This window comes from Tupaia chinensis, unplaced genomic scaffold (assembly GCF_000334495.1).
Source record: "Tupaia chinensis unplaced genomic scaffold, TupChi_1.0 Scaffold000355_1, whole genome shotgun sequence".
Taxonomy (NCBI): Eukaryota; Metazoa; Chordata; class Mammalia; order Scandentia; family Tupaiidae; genus Tupaia; species Tupaia belangeri.
In genome coordinates, this window is record NW_006159850.1 from 962,982 (window position 1) to 973,542 (window position 10,561).

Sequence of the window (10,561 nt, forward strand, 5' to 3'; positions counted from 1 at the left end):
GCCGAGGGGCGAAGGGGGTCTGTGGCCGGGCGGGCGGCGGGTTCTGCAGGGGGAAGCAGGGGTCAAGTGGTAGCTGTGTGGACCCAGCGTGGGCCCAGAGCGTGCCCCCGGGAGCGGAGAGCAGACCCCATGGGCTCCTACCCCAGCACTCAGGCCTTATGAGAGAGGGCTTCGGTGATCCGATGCTGGCATGGACGTTAAGGTGCTGGGTCCCGTGTGGCCAGCTGTGGTTCTGGTCCCGGCTCGGACTTGGAAATCACACTTGGCACGTGTGCGTGCGTGCCCCAGAGCCCAGGAAGGGAATGGAGGAGGGACTGGCATGGCCACCCATGGGTGACTCCTCTCTCCCTTTCTGTCTCTGGTGAGTGCACACACCTTAAAACCAAAAAAAGTATAAAAGTAGTTAGACCCGGGCCTGCAGGTGGCATGATGATGTGGTGTTGCACTCCCATGTGGCCAACTGTGGTTCAGGTCCCAGGCCCAGTGGCTTGAAATTCACGCCCTGCACCTGTCTGTGTCCAGAACCTCAGGAGAATGGAGGAGAAGGGACTGTGGCGTGGCCATCCCCCCGCCGGGTGATTTCTCACCCTCCCTCCTCACTGCCTCTCTGGCAAGCTCACATGCCCTATGGCAAAAAAAACAAAAACATGTTGACCAGTAAAGAGAACCTAGAGGTGTCGTGGTTAAGGCACTGGACTCCCACGTGGTCTACCGTAGTTCGAGTTCCAGACCCGGCGGCTTGCTTTTTCACTTTCCTTCCTTCTCTCTCTCTTTCTCTTCTGGTCAAATTTAACAACATAAAAATAATGGGGCCGGCAAGTGGCATGGTGGTTAAGGGCACTGCACTCTCACATGGCCGACCTTTGGTTCAAATCCTGGACCTGGCGGCTTGCTTTACCGACCTTGGGTTCAAATCCTGGACCTGGCGGCTTGCTTTCTCACTCTTTCGCACTCTGGTCAAAATAAAATAAATAAATAATGTTAAGTAAAATAATTCTTTAAAAAATAATAATGACTGGGACCAGCAGTTAGTATAATGGCTATGTCTCTGGACTCCCACATAGTCGACCGCGGTTCACGTCCCGGACCCGGTGGCTTAAAACTAACGTCAGGTGCGTGTGCGTGTGTGCCCAAGATCCTGAGAGGAGAATGGAGGAGAAGGGATTGCAGCGTGGCCATCCCCCCTGGGGGGTGATTTCTTGCTTTCTGTCTCTCTGTCTCTCTCTGTCTGTCTAGGAAAAACCTCTAAAAAAAATAACAATAAATAAATGAATAAAATAATTCTTAAAAAAAAAAAAGAGAACCTTAAAAGCTACACCATGGGACCAACAGATGGCTAATGGTTACGTCGCTGAACTCCCATGTGATTGACCACGGTTCAAATCTCAGACCCGGTGGCTTAAACTCACGCCGGGCATGTGTGCGTGCATGCCCAAGATCCCAAGAGAAGATTGGAGGAGAAGGGATTGCGGTGTGGCCATCCCCCAGGGGGACGATTTCTCGCTTTCTGTCTTTCTGTCTCTGCCTTTCTGGCAAGCACATGCGCCCTATAGCAAAAACTTCTCTTCAACAACAACAAAAAAGCTACACCAAGAACAGAATGATTCTCATCGGTGACAGATGCCAGCAGAGGGAGGGCTGCTGCTCGGGTGCACAGAGGAGAGTGTCTCCTCGCACCCACGTCCGTGAGCTGCCATGTGAGGACGAGGGTGTACGCGTTACAGAGGACTCTCCAGGACGAAGGCAGACGGCCCAGAGGAAACGATGGGGTCCGAGATGCTGGCACGGGTCAGCAGGGCTTCACTGCAGAGTCCCCAACAGAGAGTCGGGGTGAGGCCGAAGCTGGGCGTCCCAGAGGGGAATTTTAATAAATACTTAAGTAATACTCATTAAAGTATATTTAGTACATTTAATAAGTAGCTTTAAATATTAGAAATTTATTCACTTATTTTATTTTTTTTGAGAGAGGTTTTTGCTAAAAGGCACGTGCGCTTGCCAGAAAGACAGAGAGAGACAGAAAGCGAGAAATCACCCCCCAAGGGGGATGGCCACGCCACAATCCCTTCTCCATTCTCCTCTTGGGATCTTGGGCACACACACACACACACACACACGCGCGCGCCCGGCGTGAGTTTAAGCTACTGGGTCCGGGGCTCGAACTGTGGTTGACTACATGGGAGTCCAACGACATAGCCATGATGCCAACTGCTGGTCCCTATTCAGTTATTTTGGAATTTGCTATAGGACACATTGGGTCACTGGAGAACGTGAGAAGGAGCCCCCGGGACTGACCGTCTCACTGCCGTGTGTCCTCTGGCCACTCAGGGTTCAGGCACACGTGCACACGCGCCCGTGTGGCTCTCGGGTGCTGGGCCTCGTGCTTGCTCTCTTGCTTTCCCTTTCCCTCTCTCTGTCTCGTCTCTGTCTGGTCAAGTTAAAAATAATAATAACAAATAGAGGTAAATAAGTAATAACTAAAACGGGGGGAGGGCTGGACAAAAGACCAACCGATCTAAGCATTAGAGTGAAGACAGCGTGGGGGTGAGCAGTGGGCCCTCGGAGATGCAGTGCAGGCTCCTGAACCATCTGGGAAGGAGATGACGACATGGTGGAAGCTCCTGGTCCAATTTGAGTCCCTTTATCACCTCCTCAGAGGCTTTTAAAATATATACAAGGGGGCCAGCAGGTGGCATGGTGGCTAAGGGCACTGGATTCCCACATGGCTGAGTGAGGTTCAAGTCCTGGACCTGGCGGCTTGCTTTCTCACTGTCCCTTTCTCTCTCTCTGTCTCTGTCTGGTCAAATTAAAAAATAATAATAACAAATGGAATTAAAAAAATAAATTCTTTAAAATATATATAGAGGAAACCAGCAGTTAGCGTAATGACTATGTTGCTGGACTCCCACGTAGTCGACCGCGGTTCATGTCCCGGACCCGGTGGCTTAAAACTCATGCTGGGCACGTGTGCGTGTGTGCCCAAGATCCCAAGAGGACAATGGAGGAGAAGGGGTACCATCCCCCCTGGGGGGTGATTTCTCTCTTTCTGTCTCTCTGTCTCTCTCTGTCTTCCTCTGTTTGTCTGGCAAGCGCACGTGCCCTATAGCGAAAACCTCTCAAAAAAAAAATATATATATATAGAAGGAAGAAATTGCAAAAAGTCAATTGAGGATCTTAAAAAAGGCAACCTTGGGCCAGCAGGTGGCATAGCAGGTAAGGCGCTGGACTCCTACGTAGTTCAAGTCCTGGACCCGGCAGCTTGAAAGTCATGTCAGGCACATGCATGTGTATGCCCATAATCCCAAGAGGAGAATGGAGGAGAAGGGATTGTGGTGTGGTCATCTCCCTTGGGGGGCGATTTCTATCTCTCTGTCTCTCTTTCTGGTGAGTGCATGCGCCCTATAGCAAAAACCTCTCAAAAATAAATAAATAAAATAAATCAGTAAGTGAGGATAAGGGCCAGCAGATGGCGTGGTGGTCGGGCATGGCCTCCTGGTGAGCCCCGGACCTGGCAGCTGGCTTTCTCGCTTTCTCTCTCTCTCGGTCTCACTCTCGCTCTGTCCCTCTCTGGTCAAGTTAAAATAAATAAATAAATAAGTAAATAAAGTTAAATAAAATAATTCTTTAAAAAAAATAAGGATAGAGTGAGGTAGGTTGGCAAGAAATGCCTCGCCGTGGTGAGTGGGGCAAAGCCAGCACCCACGGGTGTCGTGGGGCCATGGCGCTAGTGTGGCTCACGCAGTGCAGACCCGCAGGACAGAGGGCGTGGCGCGGAGTCAAGGCCGACCGACCTGGATCCAGGGCGAGGGTGTTCCCCCTTAAAGGACAGCACCTCCGCAAGCGCTCCAGACATGGAGGCTGAAAGTGACGTGGCCAGGTTGACACAGTGGCCTGGGCCACACGGCGAGACCCAGCCTGCAGGAGAGCTGGGGTGGCCTTGTGCCGTGGGACAGCTGGGAGGCCGAGGCAGGAGGATCAGGACAGTGACACCTTCTCCAGAAAAAAAGCCTTTTAGGAAGAGAACGCCAATTCAGACGTGCGGGCATCAGCCAGGAACCGTCCTGCTGCTCAGAGGACAGGAGCAGCAGCTCCAGCGGCAGCCTGACCTCCGGACAGCGCAGCGCGGGAGAACTGCGGCCCTGCGCTCAAGCCGCACAGTGACGAGAAACGGCAGCTGACCCGGCAGGGGTGGAGCGTGGTCACCCAGTCAAGGGAGCAGCGGCGGGGCTCCTGGCGGGGAAGGGGGGTGCTCCGGCTGGTCCCCAGCTTGCTCTGGGGCTGTGGTCACTGCCTGGACCCGTGCCTGGGACCCAGGTGGGCGGCGGAGGTGGCAGCGAGCCACCGGACTGAGGGCCCCTGAGCGGCGCACTTAGGTGGCCCACATGGCCAGCGGTGCGTTACGTTTATCTGACCGCAAAGCAACCGGAGCACGCAGAGGAATGGGTGCGGGACGGGCACTCACAGGCGGGGAGCAAGACCCGGGCCAAGCTGGGCTGGAGGGGGCCGGGCAGGGTGAGGCACACCGCGGCTCCTGACCTGAGGGCTCTGCCCGGAGTGCCACGGGGTCCCCGCGGAGCGTGGCAGGGGCAGGGCAGCAGGGCGTCCCCGCAGGCGCTGGCCCCGCAGCTCCCACGCTCCCCGTCCAGCTGTGGCCACCGGGTCCTGAAGGAGGTGGCTTGCTGGGGATGCGACCTTCCCCCACCCGTGCGGGGCGTCATCTGCAGGGCAACTCCGCGGGGCATCGTGGACCCAGAGGGTGGCGCAGGCCCTGCCGTGAGCCCTGGGACAGGCCTTAACGTTCAGCCGGTCTGCAGTTCTCCTCGCAGGGGGCATCGTGGCCACCGCCGGGCGCTTCACGCAGTGGTACTTTGGTGCCTACTCCATGTATCCTTCCGCACCTGCTGCTCCGAGGGGTCATCTGCAGGGCAACTCCGCGGGGCATCGTGGACCCAGAGGGTGGCGCAGGCCCTGCCGTGAGCCCTGGGACAGGCCTTAACGTTCAGCCGGTCTGCAGTTCTCCTCGCAGGGGGCATCGTGGCCACCGCCGGGCGCTTCACGCAGTGGTACTTTGGTGCCTACTCCATGTATCCTTCCGCACCTGCTGCTCCGAGGGACGGGGCGGCCCGCTCTGGGGCCCAGGCTCGGAGGGGCCAAGCCACTGACCCGAGGCCACAAGCTGGCCATGGCGGAGGTCCAAAAGCCACTGACCCGAGGCCACATGCTGGTCATGGCCCACCCCAGCTGCCCACCCCCAGCCCTGGGTGCCCGGCGCGTAGGAGGCAGGCGGGGAGGGGGAGGGCGCAGCCACGTGGCCAGAGCTGTCCCTTAACCCAGCGTCAGCGCGGCGGGGGTGTTCGTCTGCCTGCTGGAGTACCCCCGGGGGAAGAGGAGATCGGGCTCCACCATGGAGCGCAGGTGAGCCGCCCGGGTCCTGAGCGCGGTCGGCGTGGACCAGCGACCCTGCTGGCCTCCCGCCCGAAGCTGGGCCCTGCCAGTGTCCTGCCCGACAGCGCTGGCCGGGCCTGCCCAGCTGCGGGGCCTCAGCCCCGGGCAGAAGCGGGACCTGGCCTGGGGGGAGGGGGAAAGGGGGTGGCATCCTGAGTGGGCGGAGCCAGCGCAAGTCTCTTCCCTGCCCACTCGCTCTCCTAGCGGCCAGAAGTACATGACCCCCGTGGTGAAGCTGTTCGGGCCCCTCACCAGGAACTACTTCGTCCGCAGCATCCTGCACCTCCTGTGAGCCCCGCCTTGCCCCGCCCCGCCCTGCCCTGCTCTGTCCCACCCTGGACCTCCTGTGAACCCCACCCTGGATGCACAGCCCCGCCCTGTCCCACTCTGCACCTCTTGTGAGTCCCGTCCTGCCCCACCCAGGACCCTGGACTGCCTCTTACCCCGCCCTGCCTGAACCACACCCTCCACCCGGCCCCACACTGCCCCTAGGCTGTCCTAGACCTCACCTGCCTCCCTAGACCAGCCAGCTACACCTGCGTTATCCCACCTTGCGCAGCACAGCCCCACCCTGCACCTCTTGCAAGCCCCACACCACTTGCTCCATCCGCTAGCTTTGGGTGGACCCCCCAGCTCCCCCGCCCTGGTTGCCTAACGGGGAGAGTGGCACCAGCACCACCCCGCGGAAGTTTTTCTAAAGAAACCCCAGGTCCCACTCTGGCGGAGGCGGCGTCTTGGGCTCCCGGAGTGCCTGGCCATGGCCTTGGCCTTAGGGTGATCCCGGACTGCCCTGTGGGCACTGCGGGTGCTTCCTGCCAGTGCCGGGTGGTTCCTGGAGCCGTCCCCTCTCCCGGGCCTGGTGGTTGCTCCGGGCCCAGTGGGGCCACACCCCTGCACTGCCCGCCCACCTGCGGCAAGTGGAGGGCGTGTGGCCCCAGGATTAGAGAGGCAGGGAGGGCCGGGAGCAGCCTGACCTGGGCAGGCCTGTGGTCCTGGGTCAGGCGGGGGCAGCAGGTTGGCAGCCCCGCATGTCCTGAGCTCTCCTGGCTGGAGCCCCAGGGCTCGGGCCTGACGGTGTCCCCTCCCTCGCAGGCTGTCTGTGCCTGCCGGCTTCCTTCTGGCCACCATCCTGGGGACTGCCTGCCTGGCCATCGCCAGTGGCATCTACCTGCTGGTGAGTAGCACCCTCCGTGGTCGGCCCCTAGCGCCTCGTGCTCAGCAACCTGGGCCCTCGCCAAGCTGTGGGTGGCACAGAACTCTGCCCTGCCCTGGGCTGGGAAGGTCCACATGAAGGGGTGGGAACTCAGAGGGGCCACGCCCGGCCAGGTCACATGGCCCACCAAGGGCCCTTTGTCAGACTTGGTCTGCAGCCTCTAAGCTCCAGCTTGGGGCGCGTTGGGAGCAGGGCCCAAGTTTGTCTGCTTTTTATGGCTTTTTTTTTTTTTGAGAGATTTTTGCTGTAGGACCCATGTGCTTGTCAGAGAGACAGAGACAGAAAGCGAGAAATAACCCCCTGGGGGATGGCCATGCCTCAATCCCTTCTCCTCCGTTTCCTCTCTGGATCTTGGGCTCATGCTCCCGGCATGAATTCAAACCGCCAGGTCCAGGACTACCTGGTTGGCCGAGTGGGAGGCAGTCCAGTGATGGAACTAGTCCGCCACCTGCTGGTCGCAGTGGGTTGTGCTGTTTGGAACCCTCCCTGCCCTCGGTCATAACGGGATTTTCCTGAATGCCCTTCCAGTAGCCTCACTCGGCCTCGTTCAGGATAGAACATAGGACGTTTGTAAGTCAGGAAGTGGGACCTCACGGCTTGTTCTAGGGCTTTTACCAGGTAGTCCGGGCTGAGAGTCCGGAACACAGGTGCCCAGGACTGGGGGAGCTCTAACCAGCGTCTGCAGAAACACTGGGCACTTCGGAAGCTGTGGGTCAGGGTGGGGCTAGGGTGGCGGGGGCGCCCCAACTCAGCTGCCCTTTCCCGAGAGCTGCCTGCGGATGTGGAGGGACAGTCCTGCTCTCAGTCCCTCGGCAGAAAGCCGGGGAACCCCCGGGCCTCGGAGTTGGCTCCCGAAAGTGACCTCCAGGGCAGTGTCCATCAGCCTGGGCTGTGCCCCTCCAGCATGACCAGACAGCTGGAGTTGGGGTCAGCAGAGCCTGGTCCTCGCTGTGTGGCCGTGGGCCGGTCAACAGCCTCTCTGAGCAGCTGTCACACCTTCCCTGGTGGGCACAGCTTCAGGCTGTCCTGGTGCCCTGGTGGGTGGCCCTTGGGAGGGAGGCTCACCCACGGCCAGCCCCTCTTTGCCCTGCAGGCAGCCATCCGAGGCGAGCAGTGGACCCCCATCGAGCCCAAGCCCAAGGAGCGGCCGCAGGTTGCAGGCACCATCAAGCAGCCGCCCAGCAACCCCCCACCCCGGCCCCCGGCTGAGGCCCGCAAGAAGCCCAGCGAAGGGGAGGAGGCAGGAGGAGGCCCTCCAGGTGGCCCCCAGCTCAACCCCATCCCGGTGACCGATGAGGTGGTGTGACCGCGGCCGGCATCGCAGACCCGCCCGCCCACGGCTCTGGCCCATGCTCCACGTGGCCCCTGCCCACAATAAACGCAGTAACCATGGCCTGCCTGTGGCTCTCCCTGGCACCTGGCTCCCTCCGACCGCACCGCACCCTTCTCATGCTGGGCTGCCTCAGCCTCGCGAGCAGCAGCACTGGCTCCTCGGCCGCACGTGGAAACCGGTGCATCCCACTCCATGGGCCCAGTGATGGAGCCCTGGTGTGCACCCGCAGCGTGCACCTCTGGGCAAGGGTGTCCTCTCCTCCCAGCCCTCTGTGCTGGGTCCAGAGGTGTAGGGAGGGCCCAGGCAGAAGGGCCACCGTGGGGTGCGGGCCCGGGGCCCCTGGCCAGCCTGGAGGGTGTCTGGGCTCAGGTGCTGGGGCGCATACACACGCACGTGTGGCGGGGAGCCCTGTGGTGTACCCCAGGGTTTGCTGCTTCCGCCCAAGCCCTTCCCCTAACAAGCACACCCTGAGGCCTCCCCATGGCCTGCCTGTGTGCCCACCTGCTCTCCAGGAATCACACCTTAGAACTCGGGGTCATCTAGTGCCCGGGGACCCACTTGCCCTCTGCAACCTCTGCCCCAGCCTGCCCAGCCAGCAGACCTGGACCTTCCAGGCGGGCGCACCACGGGTCACCCTTGCCTTCTCACACCCCACCCACCCCGGCTCTTCCAGGAGCCTCAGTCCTCTCGCCCCTGTGGGCCACTCCTGGTACCGCAGCCACGCTGGGCTCTTCTGACCCAGAGCCCATGGTGCCTCCCGCCCAGCCCCATTGCCCGGCCCCCTGCTGTGACGTTGGACCCTGCAGGGCCGCTTGCTTCTGGAGTGCTCCCCAGGGCCCAGCCCTCTGTCGCCCCCTGGCTCCCCCTGGCACGGTGGGGAGGCACAGATGTGTTCGCACCCACTGCCCTCTGCCCAGTACGAGTGCCTGGAGCCTCCCTCAGCGCGGAGCGGATGGGCCTGGGAGCCTTATGAGAGGCCGCCTCCTCAGGTTCTGGGGGTATTTGAATGGCCCGAGGCTCCCCGTGGTAGCTGGAGGCTGGCAGCTCCAGCTGCGTCCTTTCCTGCACCCCCCGGCCCTTAACCAGCGTCCTGGGAAGAGTGGGCATGCAGGCCTGGCGGCCGGGAATCCTGGTCTGGCAGGAGCCCAAGGGTGCCGGGGGCCCTGCCTGGGTGGTGAGCGGGCCCAATCTGGCCTTGCAGGCCCGAGAGGCATCCTGAGGCCCAGGGCCACACGGAGGCAGCCTGCGGGCAGGGTGTGCCCGTGGCGCCTTGCGCTCCAGCCCTCGGCCGCCCTGGCAGCTCCTGCTCATGCCCACAGACGTTTCTGAGAGGACCCACAGGCTCAGGCCAGCGGCTGTCCCTGGGGTTCCAGATGTGTGCAGGCTGGGTGGGCATGGCATTGAAGGCTGTCACCTGCAGGCGCCTGTCAGTTTAATAACACGTTGACATAGGAAATAAATAATCAGTACAAAAATAGTGGAGGGGCTTGGGACCAGCAGTTGGTGTAACGGCTGTGTTGCTGGATTCCCATGTCGTCGGCCGTGGTTTGAGTCCTGGACCCGGTGGTTTATACTCACACCAGGCACGTGTGCATGTGTGCCCGAGATCCCGAGTAGACGGTGGGGACCACAGGCAGGAGAGCAGAGGGGAGGCAGCCTGGAGGTGGCCTGAAGGATCAGGTGGCTCCAGGCTCCACGTGTGCCCCCACCTTGGAGAGAGTCTCCCTTGCAGGCCTCACTCCCTCCTCTGAAGTGGGGTGCCCGTGCCCTCTGGCCCCAGCTATTCGAAGGCGCAGGGAGATGGTGGGTGGTGGGGTGTGCAGGTCTCAGGCTCCCACTCCACTGCCAGGTGAGACGGGGACCTGTCCGAGCTGCCTGAGGGCCGCCCGGGTGCCATCAGCAGGGAGTGGGTTTGGGGCGTGGGGGCGGGGGGCAGGGTGAGGCTGGGTTGCCGCTGGTGGGAGTGAGGCCTGGGAGGAGCTGGACAGGAAGCAGGGCGTCTCCCTGTAGCTGGCTGGCTGTCCCAGCAGGGGCAGTCTCATCTGCAGCCCCTGGGAGGGGTCCTGCCAGTCAGTCCACGGGCCTGGACAGGCCCTCAGTCTTTTGCTGGGCTCTTGGGTCCAGCAGTGGCCCAGAGGCATTGCTGAGTACCACAGGGCAGGGGTGTGACCACCATGGGGCAGGATGTGAGCACCACAGGGCAGCCACGGGGCAGGGTGTGCCACAGGGCGGGGGTGTGAGTGCCACAGGGCTGGGTGTGAACGCCACGGGGCGGGGGTGTAAGCACCACGGGGCGGGGTGTGAACACCACGGGGTGGAGGTGTGAGCGCCACGGGGCGGAGGTGTGAGCGCCACAGGGCAGCCACGGGGCAGGGTGTGAGAGCCATGGGGCGGGGTGTGATGACGGCTGCCAAGGTCCCATGGTTGGTTCCATGAGCCGAGCCGTGGCCTCAGGACGAGGTACCACTGAGGGGTCCTGGGCAGAGGCTGTGTGCCAGCACCCGCCAGGGGTGTCACGTTCGAGGGCACAGCTGCTGACACCCCACACCCCACGGCAGACTTCTCTGCACCAG

The 10,561-nt window shown here is 61.4% G+C and overlaps 2 protein-coding genes across 2 annotated transcripts in view; one reads left to right on the plus strand and one right to left on the minus strand.

The window, feature by feature from the left end:
- The window catches only part of CYBA (cytochrome b-245 alpha chain), a gene marked incomplete at its 5' end in the record, with an annotated part of 11,270 nt that extends 3,223 nt beyond the window's left edge, over positions 1-8,047 (plus strand). Inside the window, 5 exon segments of the mRNA XM_014589360.2 lie at positions 5,012-5,081; positions 5,338-5,412; positions 5,647-5,730; positions 6,535-6,616; positions 7,749-8,047. Coding sequence (XP_014444846.2) covers positions 5,012-5,081; positions 5,338-5,412; positions 5,647-5,730; positions 6,535-6,616; positions 7,749-7,961 — 524 coding nt within the window.
- A 619-nt stretch (positions 8,048-8,666) lies between these two features.
- ZC3H18 (zinc finger CCCH-type containing 18) overlaps positions 8,667-10,561 on the minus strand; it is a 62,843-nt gene continuing 60,948 nt past the window's right edge. Inside the window, exon 21 of the mRNA XM_027773441.1 lies at positions 8,667-9,372. Coding sequence (XP_027629242.1) covers positions 8,667-9,372 — 706 coding nt within the window. The remainder of the gene's footprint in view (positions 9,373-10,561) is intronic.